This window comes from Acanthaster planci, linkage group LG11 (assembly GCF_054643075.1).
Source record: "Acanthaster planci isolate LZ-2023a linkage group LG11, COTS_SCS, whole genome shotgun sequence".
NCBI classification, from domain to species: domain Eukaryota; kingdom Metazoa; phylum Echinodermata; class Asteroidea; order Valvatida; family Acanthasteridae; genus Acanthaster; species Acanthaster planci.
The window spans coordinates 17,376,823-17,396,429 of record NC_141787.1 but is presented as its reverse complement, the minus strand read 5'-3'; the positions used below and the strand labels follow the sequence as shown (position 1 = coordinate 17,396,429).

At 38.0% G+C, this 19,607-nt stretch overlaps 2 protein-coding genes across 7 annotated transcripts in view; one reads left to right on the top strand and one right to left on the bottom strand.

The window, feature by feature from the left end:
- abca2 (ATP binding cassette subfamily A member 2) overlaps nucleotides 1-7,480 on the bottom strand; it is a 42,585-nt gene extending 35,105 nt beyond the window's left edge. For 2 of the 5 annotated variants that reach the window (XM_087143651.1, XM_087143654.1), the window contains exons 1-2: nucleotides 7,221-7,480; nucleotides 1,300-1,442 (exon numbers count right to left, since the gene is read on the bottom strand). In XM_087143651.1, the coding sequence (XP_086999777.1) occupies nucleotides 1,300-1,365 (66 nt within the window). In that variant the 5' untranslated portion in view covers nucleotides 1,366-1,442; nucleotides 7,221-7,480. The remainder of the gene's footprint in view (nucleotides 1-1,299; nucleotides 1,443-7,220) is intronic. The other 3 variants (XM_087143653.1, XM_087143652.1, XM_022229593.2) reach the window with 3 other exon arrangements.
- Nucleotides 7,481-7,534: 54 nt separating this feature from the next.
- LOC110976387 (protein GPR107-like) lies at nucleotides 7,535-18,282 on the top strand. 2 transcript variants are annotated; one of them, XM_022229598.2, is made up of 14 exons: nucleotides 7,535-7,674; nucleotides 8,662-8,826; nucleotides 9,299-9,402; nucleotides 9,636-9,766; nucleotides 11,051-11,205; nucleotides 12,095-12,181; nucleotides 12,641-12,853; nucleotides 13,245-13,318; nucleotides 13,592-13,709; nucleotides 14,213-14,387; nucleotides 14,488-14,537; nucleotides 14,804-14,851; nucleotides 15,011-15,171; nucleotides 15,562-18,282. In XM_022229598.2, exons 1-14 carry the CDS (start codon nucleotides 7,576-7,578, stop codon nucleotides 15,662-15,664), a joined length of 1,683 nt encoding a protein of 560 aa, XP_022085290.2. In that variant the 5' UTR covers nucleotides 7,535-7,575; the 3' UTR covers nucleotides 15,665-18,282. The 2 variants fall into 2 exon arrangements, with proteins under 2 accessions (XP_022085290.2, XP_022085289.2); XM_022229597.2 differs by having other exon boundaries at nucleotides 11,048-11,205.
- Nucleotides 18,283-19,607: the final 1,325 nt, after the last annotated feature.

Below are 19,607 nucleotides of genomic sequence, written 5' to 3'. Positions count from 1 at the left end.
AAGGAGCAATTGAGATGAATTTTAAATGACAGACTGAGTTAATGCATACATGTACAATGCATCCTTGTGGTATGCCTCCATGTACACTGTACCATCAGTATTCTTTCACAGGTAACAGACCTTTTAACAGGTAGTCAGGCACAGTATGTGTAATTGATTCATAACAAAATGTGCAGGTGGCTAAAGCATTCACCATCACACACCCACAGCTCAATGACCTACTAAAACAAGTAAGTTGAATCAGATAAATTAATCTTACATATACATGTCTGAATGAAAGTACATGTACATGTATTTGCTTTTCACTGCTTAACAAACCAATCAAGATGTTGAACAAAGGATATATTTTGCTATCAAAGAGTTGTACATTATTTTTCTGGAAAAAGTCAGCATAAATCTATACTACATGTACATGTACATACATGTATACAGTAAATATGTAGTAACTAAATTCAAGGTTTACTACCAAGTGATCGCCTGATTCACTGGTCAAGGCATGCATTACAAAATCTTGCCCCTGTGAAGACATGAGGATATACATGTACACACAGGTTTCAGACCAGCTTCAGACAGTTTTGAGGTTTTCTTTCTATCCCCGATGCCGAAAGTCCTAACATTATCCTTTCATTGTTTTTATATTGAATCCTACATTTGTACATGAAATTGAAGGTTGCATTATTTTACACTGTTTCATGATTCATACACTGTAGCTAGGAAAGATTCTTTTTTTTTTCAAGGGAAAGAAAATTGCACTACATGTACGAGTCTGAATTTCATGTCATGAATACAAAGTGATGGCACTGTACGACAGCGAAAATATATGCAGACCATGAACCAGTCAAATACATGTACATGTGTCAAACACTTAAAGAAATGGAACACCAAATTGGTGCAATTGAAGGTACATGTACGGGTATCAATGTGTTTATTCGAAAGTAACTTTAGGTTTCAGGTCCAGGTAATGAAGTTCTCTTAGACACAATTTGACATCTTTTTTTTATAAATGGGTATCAAAAGAAAACTTAAATTTCAAATATTCCACCAGTTTCTTGTGCACTTTTGTGTACAACATTAAACTTTTCTCCATAGTATAATCCCTGAGACATCAAAATACTGTATTGTGTAAGTGCCAAAAAAATTTTTTTTACACAAGGTCATCAACTAACAGGTGCATTTTCAAGCTCTGCATAAAATTACATACATGTACACTCTCTCAATACGGTCATGATGGTTCTTCTATCCACCCCGAGTTAAAAAGCATCCTAAACGGTGGGTGTCCTATACTATAAATAAACTTACCAAGCTCCTCCTCTTCAAGACAAAATTTTTCCAGAGAAGGACACGCAGCTGATGAAAGAACCCCATGGTCAGTATCAACTTGACTACTGGCCCATTAGGTCATGAAATGAAGACATGAAAATTCCAGGAGTAAAAATTAGATTCTGAAAGAGAGAGAGGACAAAATGCTACAAAAACTGACAACTGTCCGACTTCAGTTCATGCTTGGCTACTGATCCGCAGATTGTACATGTATGCATACTGTGTCTAGTACATACATGTACAAGCCTAGTAAGTGTACATAAGAAGGCTACCCAGTACCAACCCTGGGATTCATTGTCCGTGGCGTACAATGAACCCACAGTTCTGGGGGCCAGGGCCACATACATGTACCGGCATAAATGCCCAAGGCCTGTTCATAATAGTCGCGATTGTCACACACAAAATGCATAGGATTGTAATGTTCCATGCAGCTGGATACAGCTCGGAAAGAATTCCACCTATGGACAACACTTGATGCCTCTACATGTATGCACAAACCTATAAGACTTGTCTGACGTGTTTTCCAGTAAATGTTTATACATTTCACTTTTTAGGACATCTTATAAAACTTTCTAATGGCTGTTGAAACATTTTAAAGGAATCCACAAGTCACCATAATTTGCACACTTACGAGTAGTACTTTGACCAAACTTTGACTAAATTTTTATGGCTTCATTCTCACTAGTTGAAAAGTTGACTGAAATGCTACATGGAAAAATATTTTGAACAACAGCAGATGTCAACGAAGCAACAAGAAAAAGTCATCTGCAAATGAGTGGGATAGGCTGTAGTAAAACTTACGTCACCATAATTCGTGCTTATACACGTACATTTTATTGGGAATCAGTAATGTCTTACTTCTGAAAAATCTGCTAATTCATATCTCTTGAATGAGGAATTACTTTTTGCATTAGTTACTTTGGTTTGGTGGTGCAGTTTGAGGAGGAAAAAAACTTTTATTGGCCATAGCTTGACTTCCCATCCCTTTCTCTTTTTCGTTCTCCTAGTTTTTTTTTTCAATTTAATATCAAGTTACACTAATGCATGAATTTTTATTCTTTCAAATAAATTATAATTAGTATTGATATGAGTATTTGATCTGGATATTATGACAAAACTTGTATTTCTAGGTGTATTTCTGAAAAAAGTCAAAAAATACAGTGCCACCGAATCCATGCCAGTCATCAGCAACTGAAATCTCAAAATACAAGGGTCACAGTGCTTTTTCAGGCACCATATTTGATAATGCCCTCAATAGTTGGCAAAAGTTGATCGAAGTTGTCATTAGTGCCTATATTGGACGTCCAACACCGATCGAGAGCAAAAAGTCATCATTTTATCCATTATCTAGACAATTCCAACTAGTACACTTTTGTATTTACATGTTGTCTGTAAAGTAAAACTTCATGCCCAACTTCTCACTGGAAAAGCACATACATGTACAGGTAGCTGCAAAACGAGGAATGCAGAAGTGACAATTGATCGACAGTAAATTAAAGTCGGTGCATAATTTCGTTCAAGAGTTTCACCAAGATGATGCATTTATATTTGTACTGGGATGTCTGGGGATATTATCAGACATCCGCTGGATCTTATGAGCTGAAATTGCAGCTGTATGTTCACTACTGATGGGGCTAACTATCCCCCAGGTCGCTATTTGTATAAATTTGCCTTTTCTTCATTTGGAGGGAAAAAAGTTGCCTTCAGTTGGCATTTTCCCCACTCCAGACGAATTTCGGCCTGACTTTCACATTAAACACACTCCTTTTTATGGTTAAGTGTAAGCACAGTCAATGTATCGATATGGGTTTGATATAGATACCAGTATCACCAATGTTAGTTATTTGGTAATATAGACACATGTACATGTAATGAAAATATCAGATTTTGAAGAAATATCGAAACTTCGAAAACATCGATATTGAAAAATATATCGAAAATATCACTACTGAGGAACAAACTCTATTAAAAATACGAAAGTGCATCGTCACATTTCCGTAATTTTTGATAAGCTACAGCTTACTTTGGTTCTCACGCTAAGTGAAAACTATCCCTGTAGCTTATACTCCGGGCGACTTACATACATGTACATGTATATGGCGACATTTCAAGAATTTAATTCAGTCATCATCTATCAGTCTCACACTCAATAATTGGGGGACACTTTGCCTCAAAATATCACAAAATTTATCCTCCAAAACAGAGAATTATTTGCTAACCAAACATACATAGACTACCACCATGTTCTGATGATATCGCTAAGCACCGCAGCGTGTATCCCATCCCATGTAGGCAAATACGGACACTAGAGCATGTCGCCAAAGTGAATTGGATCACATCCTTACAGTGTAGGGGTGTACCCTTAAAACAATTTACCAGCAATTCACACCTGTTATAATACCCTGAAAGTTAAATTAAATAAAGTTTGATATATCGATAATATCGATATAAAACCCTGATATATCGGCATTGGCCAAAATACGATATTGACGGTGCCTACCATGTACCGGTACATGTACATGCCATGATGGTATGTAGCTTGACCATTGGACCAATTCATCTTGAGGCACAATGAAGTTCACTAATTAGTGCATTAAAATAGTGAAAGTAATGCTGATGTTTCAGAATACATGTATATACTGTAGCCTGTACGGAGAGCATGTCTAGTTTACACCCAGACTTCAGCATATATACAAATTCCGTTCAGATCCCCAAGAGTACCTGTCGATCCACGTAGTCAGGGAAAATGACAGCTGTTTTGTGTCACAGCTATTACGCAGTGTCCTTGGCTAGTTCCCTGTCCAGTCAAATACCGCTTGCAGCAAATCATTGAACATGTAACGCGGCTTGGTCTCTGTGACATGATACGAAACGGCCGTCAGTTTTGTGCGGGTCAGGCCAAAATACGTCTGGAGTGGGGAAAACACCAACTGAAAGCAACATCTTTTTCTCCAAACACACCAAACAAGGAAAATGCAAGTTTTCTGCAAACAGCAACCTGGGGCATACATGTAGTTAACCCTGTAAGTAGTGAAAATACCCATGACATCGGTGCACTTTCAGCTCATAAGTTCCAGTGGATGTCTGATAATATCCCCGGACATCCAGAATAAGACACAAGATAATTTGACATGATGGCCCCAAGCTCTGGAATTTCTTACATAATTCAATGACTAGCATTTGTAGTCTTCTTTTGTTTAAATTTAAGCTGAAGACCTTCCTCCTATCCAATTATTCAAGCTCTGAGTAATTATTCTAATCGACTACTACTGCACAACTCCCAATTCCAGTAATCCTAGATACATGTATATTGGTATAATACAACCCCAACTACAACATCAGTCCCTACTATAGTTGAGACAGTCCCAACTATAGTTGAGCCCATCCTAGCCCAGGTTTGGACGTCGTCTAAACTGCATTGCAACTAACATCCATGGTATAAAAGTCCTCCTACACCGTACAGTGCAATCAAAAAATTTTTTCAATGGTTTTTTACTCACATTTTTACCTGGCAAAGACAGCTCATAATCCATAAATGCTGTATTGAAATTACTAAATATGCCTGCGGACAACGTCTTTTGCAAAAAATTTAGCGCAACTCCACGTTTTCCATCTTGAGTGATCTACGTTTGTCTAGTATGCGTACTTACACATACGCAAAATGCATAGTAACCGACCGCCCCTTAGGCATGAGCGGAAGAGCTGTGGGTGTGAGAAGTCGCAGATAAGGCCGCGTCTGAAACGGGCTTGCAAGGCTACGGCTAGGTCCGTTATCTGCGCGTCACCACCCATTTCCAGTGGAGCGAAGACCTAAACCTAACTCTAGACAACATAACTAACAAAATGTGGGCTGCAGAGGCCATTTCGCGCATGCGCAAATGCGTACTACTGGATGAACGTAGATTGTTAACGAATCGCAACGGAAAGCTTAGAGTTTCACAAAATTTTCTGTAAAATACATTGTCCGCGGGCATATTTATTAATTTCTACACAGCATTTATGGAATTTGGGACACAAGGCACTTGTGAACAACATTTTATCAGTCTTTGCCAGGTACAAACGTGAGAAAAAACATTGATAAAAATTTCGCATTGTACCGGTAGGAGGACATTCATACCCTGGCAGTCAGTCATAGTGTAAATGAAGACAACGTCCAACCTGGGCTAAGCCAGTCCCAACTAGAGCACTATACATGTAGTTGGGCCAGTCAAACTGCAGCACTACAGTTGGGACTGTCCCAGCTACATGTACAGTTGGGACAGACATTGTAGTTGGGGCATAATATTGGCCTTTTTAAGTGTCATTTTGTATGTTATTGTTACTTATCATTCTTAATTTGCTAATTCTGACATCTTTAGTTCAATGGGATCCTTGCTCGGCAAGCTTTACTTCCTGGGGATCCCCTTCCACATTATATCACATGTACATGTACATTATATTTGCCATGTTATCTCACCAGTTCCAATTCAGTTATAAAATTAAAAATAATTAAGGGATTTTACTGATGAAAAGATTATGTCAATAGTCATGTTTATAGTACTGACATTACTGTAATCTAATCATGCCGCTATGGAAAAATAATAATGAATGAACAAATGAATAAACTTGACCGAAAAAAATCACTATCAATCAGTACAGGGTGCAGTAATATTGAAGGACGTAGGGCCCTGCCTGTTTACGGGTCTAAGTCAGTCTGAACATGCTCCCTGTACGCCCAGTGTTGTCCATATAACCGTGACAAAGTACTTGGCCATCTACATACATGTACAGTATGTGTATATGTAACTTATGCATAAATGAGCAAGGGCACTGTAGGATAAGGGAGAGCACCTTGCACGGACACATCGGGCACCATGAAAAAAGAGAACTCAGAAGTCGTAGACATTCTGTATCGTGAAATTTCATATCCCTGACTCCACAAGTGTCAGTAATTATATTATGAACAGTTATTGTACATTTGGGTGTTGTGGGGGGTTAGGGGGGGTGTAAAAAAGTAGGTTTGGATTGCATGCACATGCACATGTAGGATAAGGGAGAGCACCTTGCACGGACACATCGGGCACCATGAAAAAAGAGAACTCAAAAGGAGTCGTAGACATTCTGTATCGTGAAATTTCATATCCCTGACTCCACAAGTGTCAGTAATTATATTATGAACAGTTATTGTACATTTGGGTGTTGTGGGGGGTTAGGGGGGGTGTAAAAAAGTAGGTTTGGATTGCATGCACATGTGTTTACTTGCGTTATGTGCGTTGTACCATGGAGGTACCTCCATGGTTGTACATGCACTTCATGTAAGCCATCATTGTGCATTGTGCTTAAGGCGATTTATTTTTTTTTTCCTTGTGAACCTCAGTTACTCGCTCATTCACAATGATGGTATAGGGCGCGAGATCACTAGATGGCATCATTTGAAGTTTGTTGAATAAACAAATGGTGGATGAACAACTGCAAAAGTCTGCATGGTGTATAATTTGAACGTTCAGACGTGGAGAAATTTATATGCGACAGTTACAGTGCTGTTTATTTGGAAACTCATTAAATAGAAAATTGTGATTAAAATTTGTCTTTTTCCGCACACTGTAGCTCCTCTATTTAATTTCCAATTTCAAAATATGTGCAAAAAATCACAGTTTGCACTCCATTACACATGTACAAAAAATATATCAAAACATCTCAAAATATTCCTGTTTTAAATCAGTATTTCTTTGCTTTGCAAAGTCCGATGAAATCCAAACTTATATCAAAATGTTTCTTACGACATCCTCTCCAAGATCACTTCAAAAAGAAAACAGAAAAAAGTAGCTGAAAAATTTATGAGCCTCCCTTTCAGTTTATGTTTGTTAGCTCCCCTCCCAGATGGTCATGACACTAGCAAAATAAAGTAACAAAATGCCTACCTCATCAGCGTACGTAAATTCTGTCAAATTATGGAGGAAGGAAGAGCAGACGGCCTTTATCTAAGTAATTTGAAGCATAATGGAGATGGCATACAGCACGTACACGTACAGTACACACAAAATTGAATCAGTCTCTGCCGGCTGTTGACGTGTGTCGATTACGTACGAACACATTTGCATTCATGAATGTTTCTTTGATCAGTCTAGGTCTAAGACAGTGATGCACTGCAATATTTACGAGTGCTTGAACATGGCGCCTTGATCAAGTTTTAAGCACTAGCTTTGTAGCTAGATCGTGCGCTGCTCAAATGAAGGGCGCCCTCTACGTTAAACGTCATTCAAGTGGCCGGACAACATGGAAGTGGAAAACATGTCGACATCTCTTCAATATGTAATCGTTATTCTGACGGTTGTGAGTGTCTGTGTGTCTCGAAAACATGAGTTGAATCTTACCGTAAGTTGGAAACTCCTTGTTTGTGTATTCTGTTGTAGTTTCTTGAATCCGAAGTTGAGAAAATCACCTTTACCATAGCCACTTGTGTTTTTATTCCTCCATGCTTGCAGAGGCACTAACGTTGTACCATAGGATTAGTTCTTCTGATCATGACTGGCGTAGTGCCAGGCCTAGGGCCTACACCCCAGCCATGCAGGCTGTGCCACAATTTGACTATGATTTGGCAAAGCACAATGGGAATGAGGAAGCTTTGATTATCTGATCCTTTTTTATTCCCACTATTCTTTTTACCTGAGACGAGTGGTATTTACAAAAGCTTTGCCCATTCATGATTTTGGAACCGCAATGGAAATAAGTTAGGCCAAATTAAACTTTTTGCATTATCCCTACAATTTCCTTTTTAGAGAATCTTTGAGTTCGCTTTTTTTAATTTATTTTTTTGTTGCAATATTTTGTGGAAATAGTGAATAAATTCAAATCAAATCGCAGACATGACCCTGATGACAGACAGTAGCCTATTGTCCATGCATGCCATGCGTACATGTATTGTGCTAATGTGCCCTTCTCTAAAAAACCTTCAGCCAGTGCTGCAGAGGTGATAGGCATGATAAAGGTGATAGGTGATAAAGGTCCTTCAGATTTTGCCATGTCTCCAAAGTTGCTGAAAATAAAGTTAGCCAAAGTTCACTTCATAAACTTGCAGGTTATCATTGTCATAATTGTCATCAACAATGAGTGTTACTGGAAATGGATGGACCAATGCCATATCATGATGCCATTCCGAATTTCTCAAAATATGTTGATACAAATTGTCAAGTTTTTGTCATAAATTTGGACTGAAGTACCCAACTGTTTCAAATAAATATTCAATACTTAGGCTTACATGTACATGTAGTACTCTCTTGTCAAAATTACACCATATTGTACATGTATATAAAATTATTAATATACAGCCCGAGCAATTAACCTTCATTTAAACTTTTACAGGATGATACAAGGAAAGTGGTTGATGTCAGCACCTTTGGCTTCTTCAAGAATGGTCTTCTTGCAGTCAATGTATCTGCATTAGTTGTGAAAGATCCAAAGCACGAAAATCAAAGTATTGGTTTCACGCTGGACAAATCAATCAGTGATGGAGGTGCCTCTTATTTGGTAAGGAATGTGTAACAACACTGTGCAGTGTTGCAAGAAAAGAAAAACATTGCACGTGTGCACTGCCTAGTTGTAACACCTAGACCCTTGACGGGATAATGCATAAAAATAATACCTGTACATGGATCCAATAATACCATTTATCTTGTCTCACCAATTTTCTGGAATAAATCTTGTTCCTGTTTACTACTTTTGTACACCATTGCCTACTACAGTCATTTCAACTTTGTTGCAAGTTGCAACATTAGTAAACTTTCAAAACTGTTCTGTATGTTCTTTACGCCTCGAAACATTTATTGACATGAAACAAAATTTATAAGCTTTAACTCAAGATCCTTGTTACAACTTGAAAGAACATTACAATAGCATGACTGGAATATTGAAAACTAAACTATTGTAAAAAGCTATTGTGAGTATAAACCATGAATCTGATAATTCCATACCTAATCATTTGGTACTGGTGTTTTTACAGGAAGAACACGCTGAGACACAGTGTATCTTGACAAACACAAAAGATGTTTCAGAAAATGATTCCATCTCGAATGTCACCTTCACATTCAACTTCACCGGTTTAACGTAAGTTTAACCTTCAAAACCTCCTTACAGACCCCCTGTAAAAGTTTGATTTTGCAAAAGGATTCTACATGACTACTTACATGTACGTACATATGTACATGTAGTTGGTCTACCAGTTTTTAACCAATGGATTGAGGTGGAACTGCTTGTCCCTCTTATGTTGACTTAGTTTGTTTCCACTACAGGCCTACAAATTCATTAATTACATTCCATTATGGTTTTCACGTGGCCAGGCTGAATGTCAAGCGTATAGGATGGAGTTTAAAACAACTTCACATCTTTGAGGTGTCAGATGAGCAACCAGATTGCAGTAAGGATATGAAGGGAGATTATGCCAATGGACGGAGAAGAGACACAGCAACTGGTAAGAAGTGATGTTAAATATTGAAGATGATGCTGCAGTGATGCTGTACACTCACATGAATTCTTAAGCTTGAGGCCTGCGTTTGGCAAATCAGGATACCCTATCTGCCCTGACATGAAGTGCACCCTCACCCGCGAAAGAAAGACAGATGATACTAAGTTTTCCAACCGGGTTCTTGCAAGCATTAGGTGTGCACGCGAAGACCACACATTCCAGACTAAATTCGTTGTACGTACTCTGCATCAAACGCGCTTAAACTTGCATGCCAATGCGGTGAGTGTGTACTAAGGGGGCTTTCAGTTTCACTTTCAAAACACACCCTCTTTTGTTCCTGCTCGGAGCAGATTGGTCAAAGAAGCATGTGACGAGCGCACACCCAGTGTCCACAAGCTACCTTGTTTGGTACAAGCTACCAAGCTTGTGCTACCTGTCCACAAGCACTGTGCTACCTGTCCACAAGCACTGTGCTACCTGTCCACAAGCATTGTGCTACCTGTCCACAAGCATTGTGCTACCTGTCCACAAGCATTGTGCTACCTGTCCACAAGCATTGTGCTACCTGTCCACAAGCATTGTGCTACCTGTCCACAAGCATTGTGCTACCTGTCCACAAGCATTGTGCTACCTGTCCACAAGCATTGTGCTCCCTGTCCACAAGCATTGTGCTACCTGTCCACAAGCATTGTGCTACCTGTCCACAAGCATTGTGCTACCTGTCCACAAGCATTGTGCTACCTGTCCACAAGCATTGTGCTACCTGTCCACAAGCACTGTGCTACCTGTCCACAAGCATTGTGCTACCTGTCCACAAGCATTGTGCTACCTGTCCACAAGCACTGTGCTACCTGTCCACAAGCACTGTGCTACCTGTCCACAAGCACTGTGCTACCTGTCCACAAGCACTGTGCTACCTGTCCACAAGCATTGTGCTACCTGTCCACAAGCATTGTGCTACCTGTCCACAAGCATTGTGCTCCCTGTCCACAAGCATTGTGCTACCTGTCCACAAGCATTGTGCTACCTGTCCACAAGCATTGTGCTACCTCAGTAATAGCTTCTAATTCTGGTTGCTAAAATACACTGCACTGTGTCAAAATATTGCTTCACTGCACAGGTGCGCCATTCATGCTGAGAATTGGAAATGCTATTATAGGAAGGTTTTCTCCATGTATACAGTGTATGTAAGGGTTTCAAGAGGGTCTTTTCAAACAAGCATCAAGATTATCTGGAAATACCCACATATGATCTGAAATTTGTCTTTACTTCTTACCTCGTTTCCAGCAGGACAGAAACAAGTGATGAACCAGAAACAAGACTCACAACCAGGCCAACTATACAATGAAACACAACCTTCTGTCAACCAGAGCTCACAAGACATTCATGTACCACTGCTCAAATATATCCCCATACAGGGAGATAGAAATGTCTTCAATGCAAGTGTAAGTGTTGGGACACATCCTTAAAGATGCAAGTAATAAATCAACGCAGTAATTACTCTTGTCTATGAAAGACATGGTGTGCAACGTACAAATCTTGAAAAGTATGGGCTGCAACATGTACAAAGCATGCAACATGCAATAATGTACGTATATGGGTAATTCCCTAAATTTGGGACCCAACTTGTGACATTTTTAGTGTCTACCTCAGGCATGAAACCAATCAGTTTGTTCGCACTTTATACAATAACAAGTAAATGAAATATTTCGTCCATTTAACAGTATATTAGGCAGCACACAAGCTTGTTATTTCTACCACTTTCCTTTTTCTAATTGTTTTTCTGTTGTAGTGTCAACCGACCTTCAAAATTTGTTTCATGTGTAAGGGGGACACCAAAAGTGTCACACATTGGGTCCCATATTTATGGAATCACCTATATGTATACCTCCAACACTCTGTAGCTTAGAAAAGATCCAATTAAAGGTGATGCCTGAGACAGTGTGTTCAGTTTTATTCAGCAGAATGCTTCCGTAATTGCTGATGTTATTTTAACAGAACCCTTGTATTATCAAGAATAAAAACAATGAAGAACAAAGGATTAACTTAAAAATGTCCTTGTTATAAGCAGAATCCTGCATTGACAGTACTCTTACGAAAGGGGTTCAACTGTACTTACCCTAAGTAACATTACAAAAGGCTGAGATCTGTCACTGTGAATTTATTTTTATGAGAGTCGTGGCCCATCAGCTGCCAAGACTTTTGAATGAAATGCTTTTTGTACCTCTTTATTTCTAGACTACTCAGCCATTCATGACTGAAGCATCGTGTCCTGATTTTCTTTCTGAACAGTTGAAGGAACAGTAACAATGATTTGTTTTTGTGTCATTATAGTTCTATGTGTGTATAAAGACCGATTACGAGGAAGGATTATATAATCTGTTCTTCCACAACTGCAACAAGTCAAAACTCAGTCTCATTGTAAGTAAAATAAGAATCTTTCTTTTATAGGAGGGAGTTTAATTAAAGATTTGCTTGTCTACAGTTTCACTAACGAGATATTTTAACTGTTTGGTTAACAAGGTGATTGCCTGGTAAAATTTTACCATGTTCATCTCAAAGGTGTTCATCTTTCTGTTGTTGGTGTATACCAGATGCCATTTTGAAGTAGAGTTTTGCAGTAATTCTGATGATATGGCATTGCCCAATGAAGATAATATCCCAATATAAAATTCACTCATACTTACTGACCAGAAGCAACTTTTGCCATTCTTTTAAAATGTCTTTCAAACCCTTCACAAAGTATAATTTACATGTATCAGTGAGTACTCCATGTTCAAACACAACTATGAAACTACTTCACATTGTAGAAATTGACCATTCATGTTAATTGATGACATCAGCACAAGATGACTTAGGTTCTGTTTTCCATTGTTACAGATTAGCGTCGTTGAGATGAATGCAGGAGGTAACTACTTGTCTGCCGGCGATATTCCTCTCCCAACTCTCTTTATACTGGTGTCCTTTGTATATTTTGCCTCTGCCTGCTATTGGTTCATCTATCTGCGCCAACACAAGGAGGACGTTTTCAAAATTCACTATCTCATGTTCCTGCTGGGTGTTCTCAAGACTCTTTCACTCATGTTTCATGCGGTATGTAGTCATTACCTGTCCCCACATGAATGATAATCCAACTCAGATATACTAGGAGTAGGCTTGTTTAAGATGATAGTCATATTGTAATGAAATCTACAGATGTACTTACTTTACCCTTTATAAAAGTGATTCAGAAAGACATTTCTTTACTGTCTGTTCTCAGATGTTGCAACAAAAAAGGGCTCTTATCCTACCAATTGCTTGGTTTATCCTCAAACACTTACTACATCTGTCCACAATGACAGACTTTGCAACATTCTTTATTGTGCCATCCATATGGATGAATGTGTCATTCTTCTGTTTGTGTGAATAGTTCATTCTCATACTGCTGTTTTAATATTTTCCCATTAACTTCCTTACGAAAAATAATTTGTGTATTTCTTTCTAGATGGATTATCATTTTATTTCTGCGGACGGATCACCAATGGAAGCATTTGCCATCCTCTTCTACATCACTTACCTGTAAGTTATATTTCCTACATGGCGTCTCCATTTTCCTGTGAATTTCTTATTCTTTGAACTTCTTGTTATTAATCAAAGAATGTGGAGTGCATGTCTCTGTCAAAGTGAATAGAATGTGTAACAAAGATGCAGTTGCAAATATTTCATCGTAATGGTATTGATAGGTCGTCCTAATCCACCAGGTTTTTAAATTTCATTTTCCTTCCTACACTAAATTTCTGTTCCAGGCAAATTGACACTCTTTTTCTCTGTTGGTCCCTCAATCTTTCTCAGGATTAAAGGAGCATTGTTATTCCTGAACATTGCACTAATTGGTTCTGGTTGGGCCTTCGTTAAACCAATCCTTTCAGAGAAAGACAAGAAACTCTTCATCTTTGTCATCCCGCTACAGGCAAGTATAAATCTAACCAGCATCCTGCAAGGTTTGCCTGTATGTGTTTCATCAACGATTTGAAAACATCATGATTTCAAAAGATTGATTCCCTAGAATTAGGGCAATTACAAATTAAAAATACGGAAAACGTCTCTGGGATTAAAAACCTGACTAGTAAACTGATTCCATTTAGCATGATTTCCTTTTATTACATACAAATGTTGCTAGTTATGAAAACATTCATGTAGCACTTCTAACGATGGCAAACATCACTTAACTTGGAGAATAGTGCCAGCTTCAGGAACAGTGTAGTGACTGATGTCATTCAGTATGTACGTGTATTTGAATGTGGCTAAATCACGTGCTGAAATGAGTAGGACGTTTTACATCAAGTGAAAATGAATATCTGTACTTACATGTACATAGCTTTCCTAACTAGGCCAAGTGTCAAGCAGAGCCAATGTTGCCTGCTCTAACCTCATGAAAGCTTTCGGCGTTTGCTCTTTTACTTTCTGTCTCAGGTGTTTGCCAACGTAGCCTACATCATCACTGACACATCAGAAGAAGGGGAATCTGAGTATGCAACATGGAAGACTGTTTTTGTCTTAGTCGACATCCTTTGCTGTGTTGCTATTCTTTACCCTGTGATCTGGTCCATTAGACACCTGCAAGAGGCAGCAACTACAGACGGCAAAGGTGAATAGTGTTTTGTGTTAGTAGACAGTTGTGTTTAACATTGTTTTTTATTAAGCCCAGAATAAAGACCCATACAAACATTATTCTGTTTATTTTTCAGCGGCCATAAGTCTGTCCAAGTTAAAGCTCTTCCGACATTTCTACATTTTGGTAAGAGGAATTCGCTATATTATGTGTAAACATAATTGAAGTAATTGGAATGATGTATAACTCATACTCAAGTGAAATCTATATCTGTGGTAACCTCATTTATGTTCTTTACAGATTTCATCTAGAAACGTACTTGTTAAAAAACTATTTTCTTGTGATTATTTAAGTACATGTATTTTCCTGTCGTCAGTTTTGTACTAAAGTGTGTTTCTACCATTTTACTTGGGGTGGGAGTTTTAATAATTTGTTTCCTTTTCTGACCACAGGTTGTTTGCTATATTTACTTCACTCGCATCATCGTATTTCTTGTGAAAGTAAGTAATGTCATCTCTTCCTCAAACTTGTCCTCCTGCTCATTTAACCCTTTACATTTTTACAAAAAAGTGAAGCTTGAAAAAGATCAAAAGAATGATAAACTGTTCCATGAACTTGTGTTGCTAACATTTAATATTGATTTTTTTCTTCTCTTGAAGATCATCGTCCCCTTCCGCTACATGTGGCTGGATGAATTCTTTTTTGAACTTGCCACTTACTCCTTCTTTGTTATCACGGCTTACAACTTCCGTCCTGGATCAGACAATCCATACTTCCAAGTTCCCAGCGATGATGAAGATGAAGTTGAAATGGAGGAAGTGTAAGCATGAATCTCTCACTGAATTAATTAGTACCTGATCCCCAAATATTGATTACACAGCCATGAGGTTACGATATAAAAATAGAATGCCGCTGTAAGTATGAAGTGCAAGTTGTCATGATAATTCAACTTCCAGACAATACAAATGTATCTGCAGAAAGTTGAAAATGGCATGATTCCATTCTTGAAATTATCCCCTTTGTTTTTATAAACTAGTTAATCAATCTTAATAATTTCAATTAGCAAAACTTGCATGTCAAACCTTTTCCTCTAAAACATCAAGTAAATGCATACCAAATTCTGGAAAATAGTGTTATTGGGCATCCTGCTCAAACAAAAAAATTCCTCAAGTGAACAGAATTTAACAGCTGTTGCCCTTTTGAAAAATAGATTAACAGAGAATGGCATGACAGAGGGACTGATGAAGGTGCATACTACTAACACATCTACAACCAAGGCAGTTCAAAGAGAGGGGAATCACACATCAGCATGATCAGACAAGATGCTGATTAGATGAGAGCTGTCAGGACTAAGTCTTGGTCTTCAGCTAGACTTCATCACTGTCAACATCTTGCACAAACGTAGCTCTTGCCTTCAATAGTGGGCAATATTTTACACTGAATGGCTTCAGAAGAGCTCAGTGAGGATTTTTCAACTTGATGAAGCAAGTTGTTTGTGTATCTGAGCAAAATGCAGTGGTGCATTTAGGATCCGTAGTATTGCGGAACGCAAACAGTGACTAAAGTGGTGAATGACAAGGACTGGTGTAAGCAGCCAATCATCGTGAGATTTGATGGATCTCAAGGCAGCTAGCAATATAGGTATTTTATATCTTTGTTGCTTTGCAGCTGGAGTTGTTTAGATTTATTATTATGAACACGATTGAACAGGATAACTTGGACATAAAATACATGCCAAAAGCAGGGTGTTTATTTTGTTCTTCAATATGCATCTACATACACATATATGGCACAATGAGATGGAAATTACCTGTTATTGCCTTTTACTATTAATGTTTGTTTGAGTCCGACAGTAGATAACAAGTTGGAAGGATATTTTCTAAAAAATCTGAAGTCTACTTTATGCCAGGCAGATGTTATAATTACCATGCCAAAATATCCAGACCGATGTAGTGTTACTGAATCTGTAATAAACGTAAGGTGCTATTTAGAAAGGTAAGGGAATTATGCTGTTGTTTTGTTTTAAAAAATTGTTATTCATGGTACATGCAGTGTTCAGCAGAGACAATTTTTCTTGATATGAAGCCAATTAAACAGGAAATGGTCATCTTCGTTGCCAAAAAGTTTCAACAGTTACCCAACATACATTTCTTAGTGATAATCACTATTGTCAAAAAGTGCCTTACCATGGAAGTTCAAATGAATCAGAATGAAATAAGACAAACTTGTTTCAGCAGTGATCATTAATTTTGTTTGTTTGTATTTTTGTTAATTTTTTTTTCTGTATTAAGAATTTGGTCACTTCTCTAAATCTTTAAGAAAATTGGTAAGAAATGACTTGGTTACAGGAAGACTCAAGTTACACTGAAATGGTTTGTGTGCTGTTTATTATTTATAAAATGTTTAGGGGTCTTATACCATACATGAATGTGTATTACATTAGAGCATGATAATGTATATGTGTAAGGTCTTTTGCGCACAGTTAAACTGCATATTCCTAGCCTTCATTAAAGATATCCTTTTAATATCTTTGTGTTGGAACATGGATTATTGTTCAAATTGTTCAGATGTATCATTTGTATAGGGCCAATATTATTTAAAAACTGTATTAACCTTTAATAGACCCCTGTACTAATGACACCACACTTTGTTTATACATGTATGTGTGCTTTCCTATGGTGCTCAGTGGACTATGGACCACTGGCTCCAAAGGACAGTGTACCTGTAAACAAAATGAGACATCCTTAGTACACAGGCCTATTCTATTCATTAGGGTTGTGATGAAGCCTGGGTTAGTGGATAGACAATTAGTCATCAATACCCTCCACATGACCTCACCTTACGGAAAAGAACCTGGAAGAGGAAGAACTGGAAGCAAGAAGTTTAAGCTCTTCACTTTTTTTCCTATCACAGCCCTGGACACTGAAAGTGTCTGGATGTGTTCTGATCCTCCGTACACATTTATGATAGGTGGGAATTTTTGCATTTTGAATCAATATTGTAAAAAGTTGGATGTGCAAATTATAAATTCTAGTATCAAAATTGTTCCCATTCTCCTTATTTATTACTAGTGTGTACATGTACTGTACCATATCAGTTTTGTTTACTTCGCATCAGTCCTCCAAATTGTTCAAATTATCCCTTAATACCACTTTGGAACACAAATACATGTACATTTATATACAGAGTTTGAATGTACTGAATACTGAAGTTGTGGATCAATGAGATATAAAAGTTGCTGTTGAAGTATGAGAGATTTTTGATATCCAAAACACCGGTGGTATCCAGGGGAGATGATCCTAAGGTACATGTATGCATCTCAAGGGTGAAAACCAACTTCTCTGCCCTCGATTCATCTGTCAACAAATAGTTTGTTTGGGGGAAGAATTAATTTACTCAAAGCCACAAAAATATTGATTTAATGCCAACGTAACCCAGATTTGATGACTGTTGCACAGTCAGTTTTATGACAGAATATAACACATATAAGATATGATGTAAGACGTACATGCACCAAGGAATTTCGTGAAGTTATATATACATGTAAATCAAATGCACCATTAGTCAATATACATAAGTATCTTATTACACATCACTTGATTACAAACATGCCAATAAAATGATTTTTCTGTGCTCTATGGCACTTTTGTTTGACCAACAGTTCATTGAAATGGCATTGTACATGTATTGTGGTCTACTGAAATGGAATGCAGCTTGGGCAACAATGACAGTTTTTGTCAACATGTTAACAAGTAAGACAAACGTTACCGTGAAATAATGGAATAATCTTAACCGTTAACCTATGAATAACCTTATCCCACACCACTTTGGTCAACAGTTGGTAAGGAATGTAAAATATTGATTTTTACAACTCCATGTTTTTTGTCCTTTACTTAACAGAGGTAATAAATGTGTTGCTACATGTATGACATATTTTGTTTGCAATATTTGTAATTTTATTGATTGCTGTTGAATTAATTCTGCTTGAATACTACTTTTGCCAAGGTGACTCTGGAAATTTAAATGTTATGAAGTGTTTTATTCGACCAAAGGAAGATGTTTAGGCTCATGAGTGACAAGTGTCGGAGTTAAAGAGAACATGATGATGCTGAAAAACATGCATTGGGCGTATTAAAAAAAGCCTGAGTATCTGTTGTATTTTGCCCTGAGGTCTCTTCAAAAACATCTGCTTGCATTTATTGACACGCACCTATTTTTGGCATAGAGAAGCATAATAAAAAGATATTTAAAACTATTCGAAGAAAACTGCTTAACCTTACTTTTTATTACTGTTTCATAGAATATTATTAATCCAGAAGTGATGGATTTTCTTTTTTATGAATTTTACAAAAATAGTAATAAAATGCTGAATAGTGACCATGAAAGAACAGCTTCTTATCAGGTATACTTAAAAAGAGGGAAGTTCTTTTACAGTTCTCCTTCATCCCCAAATTTTAAAAACTTTTTTAAAATTATGGATCACCATTTCACTATTCCATATTGTTCATACTTGTTAGGGCTTGGCCGCATTTAGTCCTTTTCTCAACAATTTTGTGCAGAATATCGGCTAGAGTTTGGCCTTATGCTCGCTGTAAGTGTGCAATGCTATAGCTCATGACATGGGACATTCGCCTAGCCCCGGCCCGGAGTGGCTGGCGACTTGATGAGTCGCCGAATGTCAAAAAGCCGTTATGCAGTATGCCCGGATATTTCAAGCTGCAACTTTCTTTCACACTCCACTTTATTGACAGGTATTACAAATCTGGGACCATCACAGTTTAAAAAGCGAAGAAGAGCATGTTCCTAAGCTGCACGTGGGGAAACAGCTTTGACATCATGTACATGAGGTTCGTTCGCGTTGTCCGCACCACGCCCTCCCGTAGAAGCGCGGCGGACGACAGTAATCATTATGGTTAAACTTTCCACGGTCCCGTACGGAAATCTTTCCCCAAACGTTATAAGGTTTATTTACATAAGATAAAAGACACAGTAATGTTGCCAAATTACCTTTCTCTGTGCTTCTTCTCGGAGTCGAGTGAGAACCTCACCAGACCATCAGCGATGGGTAACGTGTTCAGTGCACTGCACGCGCGCGAGGGAACACCTAGAGCAGTGTAGACATTACTGGTTCGACCATGTGTTTCTTCTTTTAAAAACTGTGGCCTCCTTACACTTTCCATTTACTAGTCTTGCGCCCCCTGCTGGTCGTCTTTAGGTATTTTAGGTCCTTGTGTACAAGGTTACATGTGCGTACGC